We start from the raw sequence: 23,593 nt of genomic DNA, 5'->3' as shown, positions 1-23,593 counted from the left end.
CATAATATCTGAGTGTTCCCCTTCGTCTGCACATAGTGAAAGCCAATCGACTTCAGAACTCTCCAGAATGTCGTTCGTGACATTTTTGGAAAGTCTTTGTCTTCCTTGCACAGAGGAAACACTTTGTCCACAGTGGGGTGCTCACGCTTGGAGTAGAATCCATGGACTTTCCCCCGGATGACGCTCCTCGTGAACTCGTCCACAACAACTTAAGGGCGGCCACGAGCTTTACCCTGCTTCGTACCAGATACTCGACGAAGATGGTTGACAGCCGCCGTTGTAATTCTGCACGCCATGGCTGTTCGGACGGCCAGCGATTTCGCAGCACCACGATCACGACGACCACCTGACTTCTCCAACTGAAAGAAGGCGTAAACATTGCGAACTATCGACTTCTCTCCCTCTCCAAGGCGAGGCATGGCAGAAGATAATCGACAATGTTTATCAAATAAATCAAACAAGAGAAGTGCACAGCGTGCCTTGCACGTTTTATGCAAACTCGCGTGGCCCGCGGATTTTTCGTACTTGCCGCGCAATATTTCTTCGATTTCAGAACGAGTTTTTCCTGGCAGCTCCTACGGTAAAACCGTAAACTCGGCGAGCGCTCCCCGGGATTGCATTTCTTTTTGAAACGGACTGTAAACGCTTACCTATTTTGTCTGTCGTGCAGACTTTCAACCCGGGCTGAACTCGACCCGGGTTGAAATTTCTCATGTAAACACAGGTTGTGTTTACATGAGAAATTCCAACCCGGGTGAAGCTCAATGCGTCATGTAAACGCGCCAATCATTTTGTGTACATGGCGGGTTGAAATCTGACCCGGGTCGAACTCAACCCGGGTTGAAACGCCTCATGTAAACACTGCCTTGAAAGGAGTGTTTTGCATAGCTACGGGAAAAATGATAGTATTCTTTGTTCTGTAGGTACAACATGGATAGCGATGACAAGACAACTAATGGAACACTGGTTGTGAACTGGGAAAGTGCATCCTCTACCCACAGGCTATTTTCAAGGACAGCTGATCAGGGAAATGGTTGGGCTGAAGCAAACATTGTTTTACACTATCCGACATATACTAAGTTTCGTGTGAGTTTTTTTGTTCAAAACGGCTTTGGAAAGCTGAGTCCTTAGTGTTCACATGTTTGATTTCTGGACATCCTTTTGTTTAATCAGAGGAGCTTAGAGTGACTGGCCAAAACGAAATCTATATGAAGTCATGTGCACAACATAGCATTCGAATACCAGCTAAATGCGATTTAGGGAGGTAACTGCTAGGGTCGTTATTCATTTCTTTTTTATACTCTTCGATGCAATTTGTGGCCCGCATACAGTCCAGGTGCTAATACACCTCTCTTTCGCACACTCGCAGATGTCCTCAAACCTTGTTATATGCCTCTGTGCATGCATGCACTTATCCAACCGGCCAGTCAAAAATCGACGACTATCCGTTGATAGTGTTGGGTCTGTCGCCAACAGGCTCCCCTGCTTGAAGGCGTATTGTAGTAGTAGTAGTAGTAGTAGTAGTTGTAGTAGTAGTAGTAGTAGTAGTAGTAGTAGTAGTAGTAGTAGTAGTAGTAGTAGTAGTAGTAGTAGTAGTAGTAGTAGTAGTAGTAGTAGTAGTAGTAGTAGTAGTAGTAGTAGTAGTAGTAGTAGTAGTAGTAGTAGTAGTAGTAGTAGTAGTAGTAGTAGTAGTAGTAGTAGTAGTAGTAGTAGTAGTAGTAGTAGTAGTAGTAGTAGTAGTAGTAGTAGTAGTAGTAGTAGTAGTAGTAGTAGTAGTAGTAGTAGTAGTAGTAGTAGTAGTAGTAGTAGTAGTAGTAGTAGTAGTAGTAGTAGTAGTAGTAGTAGTAGTAGTAGTAGTAGTAGTAGTAGTAGTAGTAGTAGTAGTAGTAGTAGTAGTAGTAGTAGTAGTAGTAGTAGTAGTAGTAGTAGTAGTAGTAGTAGTAGTAGTAGTAGTAGTAGTAGTAGTAGTAGTAGTAGTTGCATGCCCGTAGGCATTGTTATTAGGTGATGATTTCGTGTGAAGCTTTTGAGCTCAAAGTTTTATATTTCAATTGAGTGTTCTATTTTATTCCGAAATTGGGTTGTCTTTTTGCTTTGACTCTTACTTCATGGTGTTGTGAATAAAACCGTTCTCAAGTAGTAGTAGTAGTAGTAGTAGTAGTAGTAGTAGTAGTAGTAGTAGTAGTAGTAGTAGTAGTAGTAGTAGTAGTAGTAGTAGTAGTAGTAGTAGTAGTAGTAGTAGTAGTAGTAGTAGTAGTAGTAGTAGTAGTAGTAGTAGTAGTAGTAGTAGTAGTAGTAGTAGTAGTAGTAGTAGTAGTAGTAGTAGTAGTAGTAGTAGTAGTAGTAGTAGTAGTAGTAGTAGTAGTAGTAGTAGTAGTAGTAGTAGTAGTAGTAGTAGTAGTAGTAGTAGTAGTAGTAGTAGTAGTAGTAGTAGTAGTAGTAGTAGTAGTAGTAGTAGTAGTAGTAGTAGTAGTAGTAGTAGTAGTAGTAGTAGTAGTAGTAGTAGTAGTAGTAGTAGTAGTAGTAGTAGTAGTAGTAGTAGTAGTAGTAGTAGTAGTAGTAGTAGTAGTAGTAGTAGTAGTAGTAGTAGTAGTAGTAGTAGTAGTAGTAGTAGTAGTAGTAGTAGTAGTAGTAGTAGTAGTAGTAGTAGTAGTAGTAGTAGTAGTAGTAGTAGTAGTAGTAGTAGTAGTAGTAGTAGTAGTAGTAGTAGTAGTAGTAGTAGTAGTAGTAGTAGTAGTAGTAGTAGTAGTAGTAGTAGTAGTAGTAGTAGTAGTAGTAGTAGTAGTAGTAGTAGTAGTAGTAGTAGTAGTAGTAGTAGTAGTAGTAGTAGTAGTAGTAGTAGTAGTAGTAGTAGTAGTAGTAGTAGTAGTAGTAGTAGTAGTAGTAGTAGTAGTAGTAGTAGTAGTAGTAGTAGTTAATAATTCCCTGCTGCCTGCCATTGCTGGTGTGTCTCTAAGCAGTGACGATCCCCTTCGTCAGCTTATGGGACTTCCATGCCGCCGTGGCGGGCTAGGCATCCCCCCAGTTGCACCATTATGTGAGGGTGAGTATTCGCAGTGTACCGAAGCCGTGCGCCCAATAATTGAGGCAGCCGTGCCACAGCTTGCTGCCGATAGCACGCGAACGGCTGCGAGCCGGCCAGATGCAGCTGAGGAGTTGGCCGAGGTCGAATTGGCGGATGAGGAATCGTCCGGAGAGGCAGTGGAGCGGAACTCAGTAACTAACATCAACAACGTGGAAGCTATGCCGCTGAATTCTGGGTCGGTGGATATTGTCTCTGCTGACCGGGAGCGCGGTGATGTTCGTTCTCTGGATGGAGGTGATGCGTCAGAGATTTGGCTCTCACTGCGTCCGCCGCGTCACACAGTCAACAATGAAACCGCTGATGAGTCTCTCACCTCATCATGGCTTCCGCACCGGCCACCGTCAGCTTCAATGGAAATTCCGTCACGCGATGCTAGCGTTAGCGAGGCTGTGATGGAGACTCGCCAGCGTTTAAGAGAAGGCAAGAAGAAGAGAGACGCTAGGGACATAGAGATCCTGGCCACAGTACATGATCACCTGACGCCAGACCAGCGATTCTTGGTGGAGATAGCTGGTGAGAAGGGCGTGTCCTCCTGGCTGACTGTTGAACCAAGGTCCGCCCATGGCACAACACTTAACAAATCAGATTTTCGAGATGCTGTGGCGCTTCGGTACGGTCTACCGCTTGATGGTCTTCCAACGAACTGTGTATGCGGAGCTAACTTGTCGACTGACCATGCCATGGTGTGCCCTTGTGGTGGCTATCCCACCGCAAGGCATAATGAGATACGTGATCTCATCGCTGAGCTACTCAGAAGTGTAAGTCCCGATGTGGCAATCGAGCCCAACCTTCTCCCATTTGGTGGTGAGACATTGGCATGGTCAACATCTAACCGATCCCAGGAAGCGCGGCTTGACGTCAGGGCTCGTGGCTTTTGGACGCGGCAGCAGGAGGCCTTCTTCGATATCCGGGTAACGCATCCCAGGGCCACCTTGCTGTCTCGTGAAAAAGCCATGAGCCAATTGGAGCGCAATGAGCGGGAAAAAAAGCGGCATTACGCAGAGCGAGTGAATCAGATCGATCGGGGCACATTCACCCCTCTGGTATTTGCGACCAACGGCATGATAGGGAAGGAGTATTCCGTGTTTTTGAAGGCATTGGTTGGCCGTATTCTAGAGAAAAATGCTGATTTGGTGTATTCTGTTGTTGTCAATCATTTGCGATGCCGTTTGTCATTCTGCCTACTTCGCTGGTGTATCACCTGTTTACGTGGCTCTAGGTCCTCCTATCGCTCTAAGCGCTCGGCGAGCTTTGTGAATGACTGCCGTGTGCTCTCTAGGGCATAGTTTTTCGTTGTCATCATCTCGTATAATGTCAAAATGTGATCTAAAGTTTGTTTTCCGGTGTTCTGAAGTTTTTTCTTTTGTATGAATCCCGGTTTCATTTCTGGCGGTGTTCAAGCAGTTCTGGTTTGGACGTTTTTCTTTCCTTTTCCTTCCCCTTTTTCATGTATAAACATTGCTGTTGCCATTAATATTTGTTATCTTTCTATTTTGTTACAATTTTGCTGTTCACCTTTTGAATTCATTGCCCTCCTTGCATTCACATCTTCATTGCTTTGTGATTTCAATAAAAACACATTTCAGTATAAGTAGTAGTAGTAGTAGTAGTAGTAGTAGTAGTAGTAGTAGTAGTAGTAGTAGTAGTAGTAGTAGTAGTAGTAGTAGTATTAAAGTAGTAGTAGTAGTAGTAGTAGTAGTAGTAGTAGTAGTAGTAGTAGTAGTAGTAGTAGTAGTAGTAGTAGTAGTAGTAGTAGTAGTAGTAGTAGTAGTAGTAGTAGTAGTAGTAGTAGTAGTAGTAGTAGTAGTAGTAGTAGTAGTAGTAGTAGTAGTAGTAGTAGTAGTAGTAGTAGTAGTAGTAGTAGTAGTAGTAGTAGTAGTAGTAGTAGTAGTAGTAGTAGTAGTAGTAGTAGTAGTAGTAGTAGTAGTAGTAGTAGTACTACTACTACTACTACTACTACTACTACTACTACTACTACTACTACTACTACTACTACTACTACTACTACTACTACTACTACTACTACTACTACTACTACTACTACTACTACTACTACTACTACTACTACTACTACTACTACTACTACTACTACTACTACTACTACTACTACTACTACTACTACTACTACTACTACTACTACTACTACTACTACTACTACTACTACTACTACTACTACTACTACTACTACTACTACTACTACTACTACTACTACTACTACTACTACTACTACTACTACTACTACTACTACTACTACTACTACTACTACTACTACTACTACTACTACTACTACTACTACTACTACTACTACTACTACTACTACTACTACTACTACTACTACTACTACTACTACTACTACTACTACTACTACTACTACTACTACTACTACTACTACTACTACTACTACTAGTAGTACTACTACTACTACTACTACTACTACTACTACTACTACTACTACTACTACTACTACTACTACTACTACTACTACTACTACTAGTTTCTTGTGCTGCGAATCGGCCATTATAGCCGTTGGTCCGTGCTGGGCACGTTTGAGCGTGCGGGCCTTGGGCCCTGTTTGAGCTGGCTTGCTGTGCTGTGCACACGTTGTGGTTTGGCCCTGTACTGCCTGCAATGGCGCTCTGGACGCATACTTGGTATGGGACGAGTCGAGGTGACACTACTCATTGCATGTAGACGCACTGTTTACACCTAAGGCTAGGGCTAAGTCCTTGCATGCAGTGTGCCCGTGCTGTGTCCATGGGATGTCGCGGTCACGCGCTGTGAGCGGTCGACCGTGCTGCGCTTGCAGCAGAGCGTCTGGGACTTGCAAGTCATGTTCGTGTGCGTCGGATGGACGCTGCTGCAGCAACTGTTACCCTGGCAGAGATAATAAATGTACAAATTTTGGCAACGTGAATCTGCAGACCGCAGTTGTTGGAATGGGTGCGGACGAATCGTTGTGTAGTGCTCCACCTTTTCGACCTCCTGGCTAGGTGCCCCATGGTTCCCGGGATGTGTTGGGCTCTGTTCCTCCGCCATCTGGCTCACACTCTCGCACAATAGCAACTCGGAGCTCTGCCTCGGCGGTGACGGCTGGGTCTGCGCCAAGTTCCGGACATCAGTCTTCCCGTGATGGCGCATTAGGAGATCCTCAGGTGTCTGTTCCTGCCTCTGCATCTGCGCTGCCTCGCCGCGGCGTGGTTGGGCATGTACCAAGTTCCGGGCCTCAGTCTTCCCGCAATCGAACAACAGGAGATATTCATGCGTCTGCTCCTGCGCCTGCGCCGGTGTCTTCGGAGTGTTTGCGTGTGGATCTGCCGCCCCCACGATGTTCGGGAGCGAGTCGCCCTGTGCAGTCTGGGGATGGTGGTGACCATGTCGTTGCTGGGGTTGCTCATGCTCCCCTAGTTGCTCCTCTATGGTCACGGCATGCGGAGTTGGCTATTTGGATGCGGACTGCATATGGACAGGTTGTGTGCTGGCAGCGGAACCTTTTTATGACCCCCTCGGGGTCCACTGGCAAGCGTTTCGTTAACATTATCGCGGACTTCATAAACACTTTTGCATCTGGTGGTCCAGCTGCCTGTGTCGCTTGGGAGTGTGTGGCGGTTGCTAGTCACCTCTTGCTGCAGCGACCTGAGCCGCACAGCAGAAGCAAGGAGAATACAGAGCATCTGCAGCGGCGCATGGACATGTGGGCTGCTGGTGACTTGCAGCCACTGTTGGAGGAGTCCCGTTGCGTCCAGGCTCACTTGCGTCCCCGCTCGGGGTCTGCTGGCGGTGGTGGAGACAGTGGGATGTCGGACACGGATTTTGCCAAGCTCGTGCACGGTGGTCGGCTGGGTCAGGCTCTGTCTGGTTTGTCAGAGGGGCGGTGTGGCAAACCTCTCCGGGCTGATGATATTGCGGTGCAATCCTCGGGTGAGACGGTCCGTGACGTGCTTCAGAAGAAGCACCCTGCTCCTGTGGATCCAGCCGAGGGAATATTGTTGGACTGTGAACCAGATCTGCCCAACCAGATTATGTTTGAAACGATTTCAGCAGAAAAAATCAAAAAGACAGCTGGCCGCATGAAGAGTTCTGGGTCGGGAGGTCCATCGGGACTGGACGTCGCTGCCTGGCAGAGAATGCTCACGGTGTTCAAGGGGGCATCGGCGAACCTTGCATCGGCGTTGGCTGCAGCAGCGAAGCGACTCTGCAGGGAGGTTGTCGATCCTCAGATTCTGTCAGCGTTCGTGGCAGCTCGCCTTGTTCCCTTGGAGAAGTCTGCTGGTGATGCTGCTGGCGCTACTTCCAGTATAGGTGTGAGACCGATAGCTGTTGGTGAAGTACACCGCCGTATTATCGCTAAAGCTATATTGGATTGCGTCTCCACTGATGTTGTTGCGGCTGTGGCCCCATTTCAGGTTTGTGTGGGCATGCCATCTGCGTGTGAGGCTGCGGTCCTTGCTGTGCAGAGCCAGTATTTGGATCCGGAAACAGAGGCTATTTTGTTCATAGATGCGTCTAATGCATTTAATGCTGTTAACAGACAGGCAGCGCTTCATAACGTTCCTCGGGTGTGTCCTGCCGTATCCACAATCTTCCAAAACACATATGGCGCTCCAATATCGTTGTTTCTGCCGGGTGGTGACAGGATCTTGTCTCGAGAGGGTACTTGCCAGGGCGATCCTTTGGCCATGGCACTGTTTGCGCTGGCTATTAGCCCTATGATCAGACGCCTGTCAAGTGACCACCCATCTATTGGCCAGTGCTGGTATGCGGATGACGGCGAGGCTGGTGGAAGGATGATTGACGTGCACAAGTTTTGGTTGGCTTTGTCTGACATTGGACCGGAGTATGGTTATTTCCCCAATGCCTCAAAGACGACACTCCTTGTCAAGCCGGATCTGGAGCGGGCGGCCGTTGACATGTTCGATGCCACCGGTATTGCAATACGAACTGGTGGAGCGAGGTACCTGGGAGGTGCTGTTGGCCAGTCGACGTTCATTGCCGATAATCTCGATAGCCACATTGGGAGTTGGGTGCGGGAGATGAGCCTCTTGGCTGACATCTCGCTTACACAGCCCCACGCCGCATATTCCGCATTTGTCCGTGGTATGAAGAGCAAGTGGAATTATCACATCCGAAGTCATCCAGGGTTGGCTTCTTCGTACAGACCACTGGATGATGTCATAAATAATAAATATATCCCTACGTTAACTGGCCGGACTGAGGTTTCTGATTCGGAGCGGAAGCTGCTGGCATTACCAGTGCGATATGGTGGCCTCGCTATTCCTGTGGTGTCGGAGGACGCAGAGGTGCAGCGCCGGATAAGTGAAGTTGTCACTGGGCCCGTCGTGCGAATGCTGCGGTCGGGGTCCAATGAGTTGACGCCGGCTCGGATTGTTTCCGACACCAGCGTTCTCCGGAGACATCAAAACAATCAACGTGCTGCTATGCATAGGACCCAGCTGTCAGAGCTGGCCCCTGCCCTAAGTGGCCCTCAGCGTGTTCTGCTGGAAACCTCCAGAGATGCCGGTGTGGGAAGTTGGCTTACGGCGGAGCCGCTTGCCTCCTGTGGATTCGTCTTGAACAAGTCCGCCTTTCGTGATGCAGTGGCAATTCGTTACGGCTGGCCACTTGATGAATTACCATCATCCTGCGTATGTGGAGCGGCCATGACGCTCGATCACGCTGCGGTATGTCCAACAGGGGGCTACCCAAGTCTACGCCATAATGAGATTCGGGACCTGTTGGCGGAGGTATTTTCGGCTGTCATTTCAGATGTAAGGATAGAGCCTACGTTGCTGCCTTTGACTGGTGAGTCATTGGATTGTGCCACTGCCAATCGTTCTCCTGAGGCTCGTTTGGACATTTGTGCAAGGGGCTTCTGGTCTCGACAGCAAGATGCATTTTTTGATGTGAGGGTCACCCACCCCTCGGCGTCCTTGCTGTCGAGATCGGATGTACTTGCCCAGTTGTCTCGTAACGAAGCACAGAAGAAGCGGGCCTATCTACAACGTGTGATTGATGTTGAGCGAGGCACCTTCACACCTTTGGTTTTCGCGACCAATGGTATGTGCGCTTCCGAATGTTCCCGTGCTCTAAAGAACATTGTTCAGCTCATTGTCGAGAAGCAGCCGGAGCTTAGTTATGCAATGGTAATGTCGCATTTGCGCTGCAGGATCTCTTTTATTTTGCTCCGCTGGCTGATTACTTGCTTTCGTGGGTGCAGAGCTTCATACTGCCGAAAGCGTGTAGCAATTTCATTCCTGGACCAATGCCGTTTGCTCCAGTTGTGAGTGGGAATACAATTATAAGGCCCTCCATGTGCTGTGCGCGGAGGCCTTCGGTTAATTTCAATATCTTCCTTTTTGGCCGGCTTTCCAAGTTGCGCTATTGTGAATAATGATCTGCTTTGATAGTAGTGACTGCTAATAATTGCCTGGATTTGACTCGAGTTCGGATTTTTCTTGAGTTCGGATTTTTCTTCCATCATCTTTCCGATCACATTATCATGGATTTTCAATAAAGTTCTGTGACTACTACTACTACTACTACTACTACTACTACTACTACTACTACTACTACTACTACTACTACTACTACTACTACTACTACTACTACTACTACTACTACTACTACTACTACTACTACTACTACTACTACTACTACTACTACTACTACTACTACTACTACTACTACTACTACTACTACTACTACTACTACTACTACTACTACTACTACTACTACTACTACTACTACTACTACTACTACTACTACTACTACTACTACTACTACTACTACTACTACCACTACCACTACCACTACCACTACCACTACCACTACTACCACTACCACTACCACTACCACTACCACTACCACTACCACTACTACTACTACTACTACTACTACTACTACTACTACTACTACTACTACTACTACTACTACTACTACTACTACTACTACTACTACTACTACTACTACTACTACTACTACTACTACTACTACTACTACTACTACTACTACTACTACTACTACTACTACTACTACTACTACTACTACTACTACTACTACTACTACTACTACTACTACTACTACTACTACTACTACTACTACTACTACTACTACTACTACTACTACTACTACTACTACTACTACTACTACTACTACTACTACTACTACTACTACTACTACTACTACTACTACTACTACTACTACTACTACTTATACTGAAATGTGTTTTTATTGAAAGCACAAAGCAATGAAGATGTGAATGCAAGGAGGGCAATGAATTCAAAAGGTGAACAGCAAAATTGTAACAAAATACAGACATTGGCATGGTCAACATCTAACCGATCCCAGGAAGCGCGGCTTGACGTCAGGGCTCGTGGCTTTTGGACGCGGCAGCAGGAGGCCTTCTTCGATATCCGGGTAACGCATCCCAGGGCCACCTTGCTGTCTCGTGAAAAAGCCATGAGCCAATTGGAGCGCAATGAGCGGGAAAAAAAGCGGCATTACGCAGAGCGAGTGAATCAGATCGATCGGGGCACATTCACCCCTCTGGTATTTGCGACCAACGGCATGATAGGGAAGGAGTGTTCCGTGTTTTTGAAGGCATTGGTTGGCCGTATTCTAGAGAAAAATGCTGATTTGGTGTATTCTGTTGTTGTCAATCATTTGCGATGCCGTTTGTCATTCTGCCTACTTCGCTGGTGTATCACCTGTTTACGTGGCTCTAGGTCCTCCTATCGCTCTAAGCGCTCGGCGAGCTTTGTGAATGACTGCCGTGTGCTCTCTAGGGCATAGGTTTTCTTTGTCATCATCTCGTATAATGTCAAAATGTGATCTAAAGTTTGTTTTCCGGTGTCCTGAAGTTTTTTCTTCTGTATGAATCTCGGTTTCATTTCTGGCGGTGTTCAAGCAGTTCTGGTTTGGATGTTTTTCTTTCCTTTTCCTTCCCCTTTTTCATGTATAAACATTGCTGTTGCCATTAATATTTGTTATCTTTCTATTTTGTTACAATTTTGCTGTTCGCCTTTTGAATTCATTGCCCTCCTTGCATTCACATCTTCATTGCTTTGTGCTTTCAATAAAAACACATTTCAGTAGTAGTAGTAGTAGTAGTAGTAGTAGTAGTAGTAGTAGTAGTAGTAGTAGTAGTAGTAGTAGTAGTAGTAGTAGTAGTAGTAGTAGTAGTAGTAGTAGTAGTAGTAGTAGTAGTAGTAGTAGTAGTAGTAGTAGTAGTAGTAGTAGTAGTAGTAGTAGTAGTAGTAGTAGTAGTAGTAGTAGTAGTAGTAGTAGTAGTAGTAGTAGTAGTAGTAGTAGTAGTAGTAGTAGTAGTAGTAGTAGTAGTAGTAGTAGTAGTAGTAGTAGTAGTAGTAGTAGTAGTAGTAGTAGTAGTAGTAGTAGTAGTAGTAGTAGTAGTAGTAGTAGTAGTAGTAGTAGTAGTAGTAGTAGTAGTAGTAGTAGTAGTAGTAGTAGTAGTAGTAGTAGTAGTAGTAGTAGTAGTAGTAGTAGTAGTAGTAGTAGTAGTAGTAGTAGTAGTAGTAGTAGTAGTAGTAGTAGTAGTAGTAGTAGTAGTAGTAGTAGTAGTAGTAGTAGTAGTAGTAGTAGTAGTAGTAGTAGTAGTAGTAGTAGTAGTAGTAGTAGTAGTAGTAGTAGTAGTAGTAGTAGTAGTAGTAGTAGTAGTAGTAGTAGTAGTAGTAGTAGTAGTAGTAGTAGTAGTAGTAGTAGTAGTAGTAGTAGTAGTAGTAGTAGTAGTAGTAGTAGTAGTAGTAGTAGTAGTAGTAGTAGTAGTAGTAGTAGTAGTAGTAGTAGTAGTAGTAGTAGTAGTAGTAGTAGTAGTAGTAGTAGTAGTAGTAGTAGTAGTAGTAGTAGTAGTAGTAGTAGTAGTAGTAGTAGTAGTAGTAGTAGTAGTAGTAGTAGTAGTAGTAGTAGTAGTAGTAGTAGTAGTAGTAGTAGTAGTAGTAGTAGTAGTAGTAGTAGTAGTAGTAGTAGTAGTAGTAGTAGTAGTAGTAGTAGTAGTAGTAGTAGTAGTAGTAGTAGTAGTAGTAGTAGTAGTAGTAGTAGTAGTAGTAGTAGTAGTAGTAGTAGTAGTAGTAGTAGTAGTAGTAGTAGTAGTAGTAGTAGTAGTAGTAGTAGTAGTAGTAGTAGTAGTAGTAGTAGTAGTAGTAGTAGTAGTAGTAGTAGTAGTAGTAGTAGTAGTAGTAGTAGTAGTAGTAGTAGTAGTAGTAGTAGTAGTAGTAGTAGTAGTAGTAGTAGTAGTAGTAGTAGTAGTAGTAGTAGTAGTAGTAGTAGTAGTAGTAGTAGTAGTAGTAGTAGTAGTAGTAGTAGTAGTAGTAGTAGTAGTAGTAGTAGTAGTAGTAGTAGTAGTAGTAGTAGTAGTAGTAGTAGTAGTAGTAGTAGTAGTAGTAGTAGTAGTAGTAGTAGTAGTAGTAGTAGTAGTAGTAGTAGTAGTAGTAGTAGTAGTAGTAGTAGTAGTAGTAGTAGTAGTAGTAGTAGTAGTAGTAGTAGTAGTAGTAGTAGTAGTAGTAGTAGTAGTAGTAGTAGTAGTAGTAGTAGTAGTAGTAGTAGTAGTAGTAGTAGTAGTAGTAGTAGTAGTAGTAGTAGTAGTAGTAGTAGTAGTAGTAGTAGTAGTAGTAGTAGTAGTAGTAGTAGTAGTAGTAGTAGTAGTAGTAGTAGTAGTAGTAGTAGTAGTAGTAGTAGTAGTAGTAGTAGTAGTAGTAGTAGTAGTAGTAGTAGTAGTAGTTCAGACCAGCTGAACGAGGCAATAGCCCTCAGCCGGCAGGAGGCCGGGCGTATTCGCAGAGAGAAAGCTGCCCAAGCCACGGGTCTCGTTAGCGAATTGCGCCCGGATTTGACAGCAACACAGGCGCTGTTGGTGGAGAATGCCGTATCATCTTGGGTAACGGCGGAACCATCGTCCCAAATGCAGATGGTGCTGAACAAATCGGATTTCCGAGATGCGTTCTGCATCCGCTACGGCCTGCAGCCTGACGGACTCCCCCTGACTTGTGTATGTGGTGCTGCAAACACAATAGACCATGCGATGATGTGTCCGGCAGGGGGCTACCCCATGGCACGCCACAATGAGATCCGGGACTTGTTGGCTGACGTGATGCGTGAGGCGGTCCGGGATGTGGAGGTGGAACCGCCTCTACTACCATATGATGGTGAGCGGCTCCAAGGGAGGACAGCCAACCGCTCGGCAGGTGCCCGCCTGGACATCCGGGCTTGTGGCTTCTGGACGAGACAGCAAGATGCCTTTTTCGACATCCGGGTTACACACCCAAAGGCAAGCTTGCTGTCGCGTCAGGAAGTCATCAGCCAGCTCCGAACGCATGAACGGATGAAGAAGCGCCAGTACGGAGAGCGGGTGACAGCAGTTGACAGAGGTACGTTTACACCGCTAGTTTTTTCTACCTCGGGCATGATTGGCAGAGAATGTTCAATGGCACTGAAGACACTGGCATGCCTGATTGCTGAGAAGAACGTCGACCTACACGTATCGGTTATCATGGGTCAGCTCCGTTGTAAGCTGTCAGTCTGCCTTATGCGATGGGCAGTCACCTGTTTGCGTGGTTCAAGATCGTCATACCGCCGCAACAGGATGAATTTCACGACGATGTGCAGGTTGCGGGCAGCCTGAGCGTGATAGTACCTGACAGACATTTGCCCAACATTGCCCCATGATAATGAATTCTTGAGTTTTTGGACATTGTATTGCATTGCTGCTCCATCTACATGGCTGTATTTGTGTTTCACATCTCCATTTCAAGTTTCCTAATAAAGATTGTGTCAAGTAGTAGTAGTAGTAGTAGTAGTAGTAGTAGTAGTAGTAGTAGTAGTAGTAGTAGTAGTAGTAGTAGTAGTAGTAGTAGTAGTAGTAGTAGTAGTAGTAGTAGTAGTAGTAGTAGTAGTAGTAGTAGTAGTAGTAGTAGTAGTAGTAGTAGTAGTAGTAGTAGTAGTAGTAGTAGTAGTAGTAGTAGTAGTAGTAGTAGTAGTAGTAGTAGTAGTAGTAGTAGTAGTAGTAGTAGTAGTAGTAGTAGTAGTAGTAGTAGTAGTAGTAGTAGTAGTAGTAGTAGTAGTAGTAGTAGTAGTAGTAGTAGTAGTAGTAGTAGTAGTAGTAGTAGTAGTAGTAGTAGTAGTAGTAGTAGTAGTAGTAGTAGTAGTAGTAGTAGTAGTAGTAGTAGTAGTAGTAGTAGTAGTAGTAGTAGTAGTAGTAGTAGTAGTAGTAGTAGTAGTAGTAGTAGTAGTAGTAGTAGTAGTAGTAGTAGTAGTAGTAGTAGTAGTAGTAGTAGTAGTAGTAGTAGTAGTAGTAGTAGTAGTAGTAGTAGTAGTACGCCCTTGTCCTTGGTCACTTGCGATCGAGGATAAGTACCTCCCTAATCCGGTGGCAGATTACGTGTTTTCGGGGGTCAAGATCGTCGTATGCCCGTGGTGTCTCCGGTACAGGCCGTCATGGTTTCGTAACCGAGTGCCGTGCACTGGCGCACATGTCACGTGTGCAGTAACTGGACTTGTCTATCGAATAGTAATCTTTTCTTTTTTTGTTCACTGTGTTGTTATTCTATTTTCGCTGTTGCTTTGTAATATTTGGATTCGTTCCACTTGTTGGTTGGAGTTTTACTTGGATCCGTTGAAATTTGTGCAATTACACGACTTCATTGAGCCTATGCTAGGGATTGAGTTCATTTTTGCCTCCTGGGTGCAATGCTTGAGTTCTCTTGGTCAGGTTTCTTTTAATCTTCCTTTTTCTCTTCTTCTTTCAAATCCAGCATTATGTTTCCGGTGTTCTTTTCTTTCTTTGCATCATCATTTTATGTGGTCAATAAAAACACGCTTCCAAGTAGTAGTAGTAGTAGTAGTAGTAGTAGTAGTAGTAGTAGTAGTAGTAGTAGTAGTAGTAGTAGTAGTAGTAGTAGTAGTAGTAGTAGTAGTAGTAGTAGTAGTAGTAGTAGTAGTAGTAGTAGTAGTAGTAGTAGTAGTAGTAGTAGTAGTAGTAGTAGTAGTAGTAGTAGTAGTAGTAGTAGTAGTAGTAGTAGTAGTAGTAGTAGTAGTAGTAGTAGTAGTAGTAGTAGTAGTAGTAGTAGTAGTAGTAGTAGTAGTAGTAGTAGTAGTAGTAGTAGTAGTAGTAGTAGTAGTAGTAGTAGTAGTAGTAGTAGTAGTAGTAGTAGTAGTAGTAGTAGTAGTAGTAGTAGTAGTAGTAGTAGTAGTAGTAGTAGTAGTAGTAGTAGTAGTAGTAGTAGTAGTAGTAGTAGTAGTAGTAGTAGTAGTAGTAGTAGTAGTAGTAGTAGTAGTAGTAGTAGTAGTAGTAGTAGTAGTAGTAGTAGTAGTAGTAGTAGTAGTAGTAGTAGTAGTAGTAGTAGTAGTAGTAGTAGTAGTAGTAGTAGTAGTAGTAGTAGTAGTAGTAGTAGTAGTAGTAGTAGTAGTAGTAGTAGTAGTAGTAGTAGTAGTAGTAGTAGTAGTAGTCAAAGAACTTTATTGAAAATCCATGATAATGTGATCGGAAAGATGATGGAAGAAAAATTCGAACTCGAGTCAAATCCAGGCAATTATTAGCAGTCACTACTATCAAAGCAGATCATTATTCACAATAGCGCAACTTGGAAAGCCGGCCAAAAAGGAAGATATTGAAATTAACCGAAGGCCTCCGCGCACAGCACATGGAGGGCCTTATAATTATATTCCCACTCACAACTGGAGCAAACGGCATTGGTCCAGGAATGAAATTGCTACACGCTTTCGGCAGTATGAAGCTCTGCACCCACGAAAGCAAGTAATCAGCCAGCGGAGCAAAATAAAAGAGATCCTGCAGCGCAAATGCGACATTACCATTGCATAACTAAGCTCCGGCTGCTTCTCGACAATGAGCTGAACAATGTTCTTTAGAGCACGGGAACATTCGGAAGCGCACATACCATTGGTCGCGAAAACCAAAGGTGTGAAGGTGCCTCGCTCAACATCAATCACACGTTGTAGATAGGCCCGCTTCTTCTGTGCTTCGTTACGAGACAACTGGGCAAGTACATCCGATCTCGACAGCAAGGACGCCGAGGGGTGGGTGACCCTCACATCAAAAAATGCATCTTGCTGTCGAGACCAGAAGCCCCTTGCACAAATGTCCAAACGAGCCTCAGGAGAACGATTGGCAGTGGCACAATCCAATGACTCACCAGTCAAAGGCAGCAACGTAGGCTCTATCCTTACATCTGAAATGACAGCCGAAAACACCTCCGCCAACAGGTCCCGAATCTCATTATGGCGTAGACTTGGGTAGCCCCCTGTTGGACATACCGCAGCGTGATCGAGCGTCATGGCCGCTCCACATACGCAGGATGATGGTAATTCATCAAGTGGCCAGCCGTAACGAATTGCCACTGCATCACGAAAGGCGGACTTGTTCAAGACGAATCCACAGGAGGCAAGCGGCTCCGCCGTAAGCCAACTTCCCACACCGGCATCTCTGGAGGTTTCCAGCAGAACACGCTGAGGGCCACTTAGGGCAGGGGCCAGCTCTGACAGCTGGGTCCTATGCATAGCAGCACGTTGATTGTTTTGATGTCTCCGGAGAACGCTGGTGTCGGAAACAATCCGAGCCGGCGTCAACTCATTGGACCCCGACCGCAGCATTCGCACGACGGGCCCAGTGACAACTTCACTTATCCGGCGCTGCACCTCTGCGTCCTCCGACACCACAGGAATAGCGAGGCCACCATATCGCACTGGTAATGCCAGCAGCTTCCGCTCCGAATCAGAAACCTCAGTCCAGCCAGTTAACGTAGGGATATATTTATTATTTATGACATAGTAGTAGTAGTAGTAGTAGTAGTAGTAGTAGTAGTAGTAGTAGTAGTAGTAGTAGTAGTAGTAGTAGTAGTAGTAGTAGTAGTAGTAGTAGTAGTAGTAGTAGTAGTAGTAGTAGTAGTAGTAGTAGTAGTAGTAGTAGTAGCAGCAGCAGCAGCAGCAGCAGCAGCAGCAGCAGCAGCAGCAGCAGCAGCAGCAGCAGCAGCAGCAGCAGCAGCAGCAGCAGCAGCAGCAGCAGCAGCAGCAGCAGCAGCAGCAGCAGCAGCAGCAGCAGCAGCAGCAGCAGCAGCAGCAGCAGCAGCAGCAGCAGCAGCAGCAGCAGCAGCAGCAGCAGCAGCAGCAGCAGCAGCAGCAGCAGCAGCAGCAGCAGCAGCAGCAGCAGCAGCAGCAGCAGCAGCAGCAGCAGCAGCAGCAGCAGCAGCAGCAGCAGCAGCAGCAGCAGCAGCAGCAGCAGCAGCAGCAGCAGCAGCAGCAGCAGCAGCAGCAGCAGCAGCAGCAGCAGCAGCAGCAGCAGCAGCAGCAGCAGCAGCAGCAGCAGCAGCAGGAGTAGTAGTAGTAGTAGTAGTAGTAGTAGTAGTAGTAGTAGTAGTAGTAGTAGTAGTAGTAGTAGTAGTAGTAGTAGTAGTAGTAGTAGTAGTAGTAGTAGTAGTAGTAGTAGTAGTAGTAGTAGTAGTAGTAGTAGTAGTAGTAGTAGTAGTAGTAGTAGTAGTAGTAGTAGTAGTAGTAGTAGTAGTAGTAGTAGTAGTAGTAGTAGTAGTAGTAGTAGTAGTAGTAGTAGTAGTAGTAGTAGTAGTAGTAGTAGTAGTAGTAGTAGTAGTAGTAGTAGTAGTAGTAGTAGTAGTAGTAGTAGTAGTAGTAGTAGTAGTAGTAGTAGTAGTAGTAGTAGTAGTAGTAGTAGTAGTAGTAGTAGTAGTAGTAGTTGCGAGTTGCGCTGGTGGAGGACGGTTGGTGATTTGGGAGCTCTGGCTGGAAGAGGAAGCTTGGTGAATATTCTGGAGGACTGTTCATGGTACGTAGCTTTTATTATTCGCTTTGTTGGGTTTGGTTGTGTTCCCTGCTGTTAGCTCTTTTGATTTGAAGTTTCCCACCTGTTTGAGGGACTGCTGCAGTGTTAGCACCTTATTCCTGGCACTGTGCATGCGCTGCTTCGCTAACCTTTTTCTTTCGGGTGTTCACATCCTCACTTTCTGGGTAGCATTCTATTGCATTCACAACCTCTCCCGTAAGTTCATTTTAGTATGCACCTTGGGCGCAGCACCAGTGCCGTGTGTTCTTCACCTCGTTGGCTTAGTGTTTCCCCGTCGCACCTTTGCATTGCTCTGGTGTTGTTTTTCTACATCAGTTATCAACTGGCAATTGTTACCGATTCTAGCAATTTAGCATTATCACCCGCTGCATTTCCACGTCCAGCTTCCTTATGCCACAGTAGTATGGCTAAATGTTGCACATGCGGTCCTTCTGGGACATGCAAATCATGTGTTTGTGTCAAGAACAGTAGAAAATGTACGAACTGTGCGCCAAGGGCGAAGTTGAGGAGAGGGCCCTGGTCGTCTGATGTGGCCAACACCAGTGATGAAGCGTTCTTATCAGTGGGACATCGCCTGAACAGTCATTATTGCCAGGAGGAGATACAACATTGCTCTTGGCCGGTCTGGACGATTCTCAGCATAGTTTCGACGAAAACATATGGAACAGTCCGGCGGATGACATACAAGCTTGCTTACAAGACGTATACAACGAATGTGTGCAGTGGGAGAGGAATCTGGTAATGATTCCGTATGGTTCAGCCGGGTCTTCGTTTGTGAATGAATTGGCCCGCTTAATATCAACGTTTGCCGCTGACTCGCCACTTCGTCCCATCTCTTGGACAGCGGTAACGGTTGCGTGCCAGCTACTATTACAGCGACCTCACCCGGAGTCCCGGGCTGCTGAGAATGCAACCCACATCACGCGACGTATGAAATCGTGGTCATGTGGCAGGTTTCAGGACATCCTGGACGAAGCCAGATGTATCCAAGCACACCTACCCGCTGGGAAGCGTCGTCAGAAACTGCCTGATACATTGGACGATACAACCTTCAGTCGAAGAGTATTCGCAGGGAAGATTCACTCTGCAGCGAGGATGGTAGGTGATGACTCACCTGGCTCAGTGCTCGGGATGGAGGACTCGGCCGGTGGTGACAAGACTGTGCGTGCGGTACTGCATGACAAGCACCCGTCTGGGCCGTCTCCCTCACCGGCGGTTCCTGGCTCATTGGTGGCGCTGACCGACTCACAGCGGGTGAACCCAATACTCTTCGAGCGCATCACGCCAAGCCTCATCAAGTTTGTGAGCAGGTCCATGCAGGGCGCCGCTGGTCCGTCCGGACTAGACTCGGAGGCCTGGACCCGGATGCTAACGTGCTTCGGTCCAGCTTCCAACCGACTTTGCACTGCATTGGCGGATTCGGCACGCGTATTGTGTACTGCGAATATCGAGCCGAGTTTCATGGAGGCATTCACTGCCGGTATTTTACTATAGTGAGGAAAATGTTATCAACTCCAAAGCACGAAAAAGGCCAAAAACTAAACCAAGAACATATGCAATAACATGTTATTTATAAAGACAGGACAAGTGAATAATTAGTCAGTCCATTGTTCATGATGATCTCCGACGGTTACGTCGGCAAGCGAGCCTCCGCCACTGCCAAAGCAGCGTGGGCTCCGCAGGAGGGTGCAAATTTCAAACCAAAATTTAAACGCCTACAACCGCGAATGCACTCGATACAGGATTTCAGAAGGCTGAAGGAAATCCTGCATCTAACAAATGCCATAACATGAGAGTAATGCTCACCCCTCTTCTCCGCCAACAGATGAGCAATTCGTTTGTACAGTGCTGTTGATGCTGGACCCATTCCGCCACTGGCTGACATGACCGCCGGAACAAAGGAGGCTTGCTCAACCTGCCTCACCCGCTCCTCATAGTGCCTTCTCTTTTCTTTTTCATGTCGCTGATACACAATAGTATGTGGTGCAGATCGATTTGAGCGTGAGTGAGGATTAAAAACCCGTATATCAATAAGTGTACGCTCAAAACGACTGCCCCACAAACCATTGGCAGCGACATCCAACCGGGCACGGTCTTCCACATTCACTGCCGCTCGCCTGATCCACCTTGATAAATCCCCAGATGTTAGACCCATAGCTGTTGGGGAAGTTTTAGGAGGATTATAGGGCGAGCGATAATGAAGGTGATCGAAAGCAACGTCAGAGCTGCGACTGCCCCGCGCCAACTTTGCGTTGGCATGCCAGCTGCTTGCGAGGCTGCCGTTCAGGCAATGGCAAGGTTTTTTAGTCTTCCTGAAACCGAAGCCATGCTGTTTTAGATGCATCCAATGCATTCAATTCTTTAAATAGGAATGCTGCCCTGCACAATGTTCCCGCTCTCTGTCCTGCTTTAGGTCAGGTGTTCAAGAACACGTATGGCGCGCCATGCCGCCTCTTCGTAGCGGGTGGGGGCGAAATTCTTTCCCGTGAGGGGACCTGCCAGGATGACCCCTTGCGATGGCCATTTACGCTGTTGCTGTTATGCCTCTCATAAACAAACTTTCACACGAATGTCCAAACACCACCCAGCTGTGGTACGCTGATGATGATTCCGCTGCTGGCACCCTTCAAGCCGCATCCCTTTACTGGTCTAAGTTATTGCAGCTGGGACCCGACTATGGGTACCACCCCAATCCGGAGAAAACAGTCACTTAAGATCACTTAATCGTCCTCGGCAGGCTCTCCATAGCTAAAGACATAGCACAGTCTCGAGAGTCCACATCTGACACTGCACCGCCTCGCTTCAGCCATCACTTGCTCACTCAATCGCAATGGGAAGGCGTCAATGCTGAAATTGCCGCAACTCACTGGAGTGACCTTTTATGCGGCCTTGATATTGATACAGCCGTTTCTAACTTCTCGTCTGTCCTCGAATCGTCTCTCTCAGTCTGCTATTTTTACCGCGATCACCAGTCAACCACCGGAAACCGAAGCCGCCCTTCACGCCAGGATCCACCATGGATGACACCAGTGCTCAGGGCAGGCATTAAGAGAAAGCATGACCTCTACAGCATCTATAAAAAAATACCCTACCCCGTCCAATGCAACGCAGTACAAACGTCAGCGGAATATAGCAAAAACGTTATCACGTGTAGCCCATAAAGAATACATCCAGTCCATTACTACTTCTCTCACCGACAGCCAGCGTCCATCACTTCACTCATTTATAAGAACTCTACGTAAATCAGCATCGTCATTGGGCTCTAGTCCAACAGCAATCACACGGTCTGACCAAAGTTCCGCCACTGCGCCTCTTGATATTGCGGATGCTCTGAATGAGCAGTTTACCAGCTTCTGCGTTAAGGATAGACCTGAATGGTTAGTTCCTTCTATCCACCAAATACCTGTAGAGTCAACGTTTACATCGCTGACGATTTCATCCCGTACTGTAACCAGATACATACGCAGTCTCCCCAATAAGAAGTCTCCTGGTTACGTTGGTATACCAAACGAAATCCTGAAACACCTCCAAGACACCCTAGCATATCCGTTATCGCTGCTCTTTAACATCTCTCTGTCATCTGGAATCTTTCCCTCCGCATGGAAATACGCATTAGTGGTCCCAATTTATAAGCGCAAAGGCTGCCGGTCGGATGCAACGAACTACAGACCCATCTCCCTACTGTGCTGTATTTCAAAGCTGTTTGAGCGCATTGTGTACGATCAGCTATATCGACACTTGTCCCCGTACTTGCATACCATGCAGTCTGGTTTCCGGCGAGGGGACTCCACAGCTCTGCACCTAGTCCACCTAATCCAAAACATCATGCAGTCCCGACATTTGATACATACACATACACATACTGGCATGTGCTTCTTTGACCTGGCGAAAGCCTTTGATACTGTTTGGCATAGAGGCCTGATTGCCAAGTTGGGTGCCTATGGCATTGGTGGCAACCTGCTTTGTTTTTTTGAAAGCTACCTAACTGCCAGGTTACAGGCTGTACGCGTCGGCAACACCCTCTCGTCTCCCCAGGCAATTAATTCTGGTGTGCCACAGGGGTCAATCCTAGGGCCACTATTCTTTTTAGTCTACGTCAATGATCTACCGATGTCTGTCCCTAATGTTTCACTGTTCGCCGATGACACCACAGTTTCCGCTTCAAGTAGTTGCAAGCAATTGCTAGTCAATGACCTCCAGAAAAAGATAAACTCCACCATTTCTTGGATGTCGACTTGGAAACTGAGACCGAACACTAGTAAGACCAAAGTGATGTTCTTCTGTAGCGGTGCTAGTGATCAGTTCTGTAATGTGTCTTTATCATGTCCTGGCAGCTCATCGACCATAGAAATTGTCCATGAACATAAACACCTTGGTATAATTATTGACGACTGTCTAACATGGGCTCCTCATGTAGACTATATTTGCAAGAAAACTAGTAGTGTTCTCGGCATACTATATCCTCATCGTTCTCATTTGCCAAATACATGCCGTTCTATGTTTTATCGCTCGTATCTATTACCTATTTTCCAGTATGCATTTATTTATTTATATATTTCTGCACCTCGTGGCATGTCAAGACAGCCAATTGAATTGAGGAGAGGGTGAGACCAACCACGGAAGAAGAGAAAAAAAGAAAATTAAGAGCACGTACACAAAGTGGGAAGGGATTAGCAACTTACACAGCAATGGGATGCTCAGCGAGCTATGCAGCGGAAGTGGTGACTGTAACTTTGTTTACTGGGAGATACTGAAGTGCTGTCTGACGAGGGTACGGAATTTGGGCATATCTGGAGCTTGTCTAACACTGGGAGGCAGTTGGAGCCACGTGGAGTAGGAGGAAAAGAAAGGGGAATTTACGAATAGGGTAGACCTAGCTAGGGGGAGACGAACGCAGCTTCGGGTGGTGCCACCGGAATTGAACCAATTAAGGGACTGTAAATGAGCAGGGTGCTGGTCAAGGAAAATTGAATGCGCCAGGGTGCACTTGGAAGCATCAAGGTAATGTTGCAGAGTGGTAGTGGATGCAGCAGCATACAAGTCTAGATTTGAGGTATAACGATCAGTACGGAATATGATTCGCAGTATACGGCGATGGAGAACTTCTAATTTACCTATGTGGGTTTTGTTAATGGTGGACCAGGCAGGGAAGCCGTACGTGAAAAGGGGAAGAATGTATGATTTACAAAAAATTAATCCGGCAATTTTTGGGCAAATGGGACAAGTGACTTGACATTATGCCGACAGATCGGCATACTTTGGACGACACATGATCAGCATGGTGAGACCAGGAGAGGGCGGAATCTATGACAATGCCAAGGTGTTTATGGTGGGGCGCTACAGAGATAGGGTGACCGGGATCATCGGGAAAGTGGAAGATGGGCACTGGATCTGTGGGAGGGGGAAACAGGAGGCGCTCGGTTTTGGTCACATTCGGCTTAAGGTACCAAGTGCTCATCCAGTGAACAATGTCGTTGATACAGGTCTGAACTTTGGGGTACAGGGTGGCGTGAGATGGGGAGGAAGCAAGGACAGTGGTATCATCTGCAAACCAAGAAATATTGGGAATTGAATAGGGGAGGTCATTAACGTATGTGAGGAAGAGCAGGGGACCTAAAATGGAGCCCTGGGGCACTCCGGATGTCACAGACTCGGGGTCAGATAAGGTTCCATTTACTGTGACGCACTGATTT

General features: G+C 46.0%; 2 protein-coding genes across 2 annotated transcripts in view; both read left to right on the top strand.

Annotated features, from left to right (window-relative positions):
* LOC135820674 (uncharacterized) overlaps window positions 1-23,593 on the top strand; it is a 159,101-nt gene that overhangs the window by 55,313 nt on the left and 80,195 nt on the right. The window contains exon 8 of the mRNA XM_065333689.1: window positions 924-1,086. Within this exon, the coding sequence (XP_065189761.1) occupies window positions 924-1,086 (163 nt within the window). The remainder of the gene's footprint in view (window positions 1-923; window positions 1,087-23,593) is intronic.
* Window positions 1,682-2,834, top strand: LOC135820673 (uncharacterized protein DDB_G0271670-like; the record flags this gene model as incomplete). The annotated part of the gene is made up of 2 exons (XM_065333688.1): window positions 1,682-2,004; window positions 2,138-2,834. Coding segments are annotated over 2 exons (1,020 nt in total), but the record flags the coding sequence as incomplete, so codon positions are not given.

The sequence above is a fragment of the Sycon ciliatum genome, chromosome 7, assembly GCF_964019385.1.
Source record: "Sycon ciliatum chromosome 7, ocSycCili1.1, whole genome shotgun sequence".
Taxonomy (NCBI): Eukaryota; Metazoa; Porifera; class Calcarea; order Leucosolenida; family Sycettidae; genus Sycon; species Sycon ciliatum.
The sequence above is the reverse complement of the archived record's forward strand: the minus strand, read 5'-3'. Positions and strand labels throughout refer to the sequence as shown.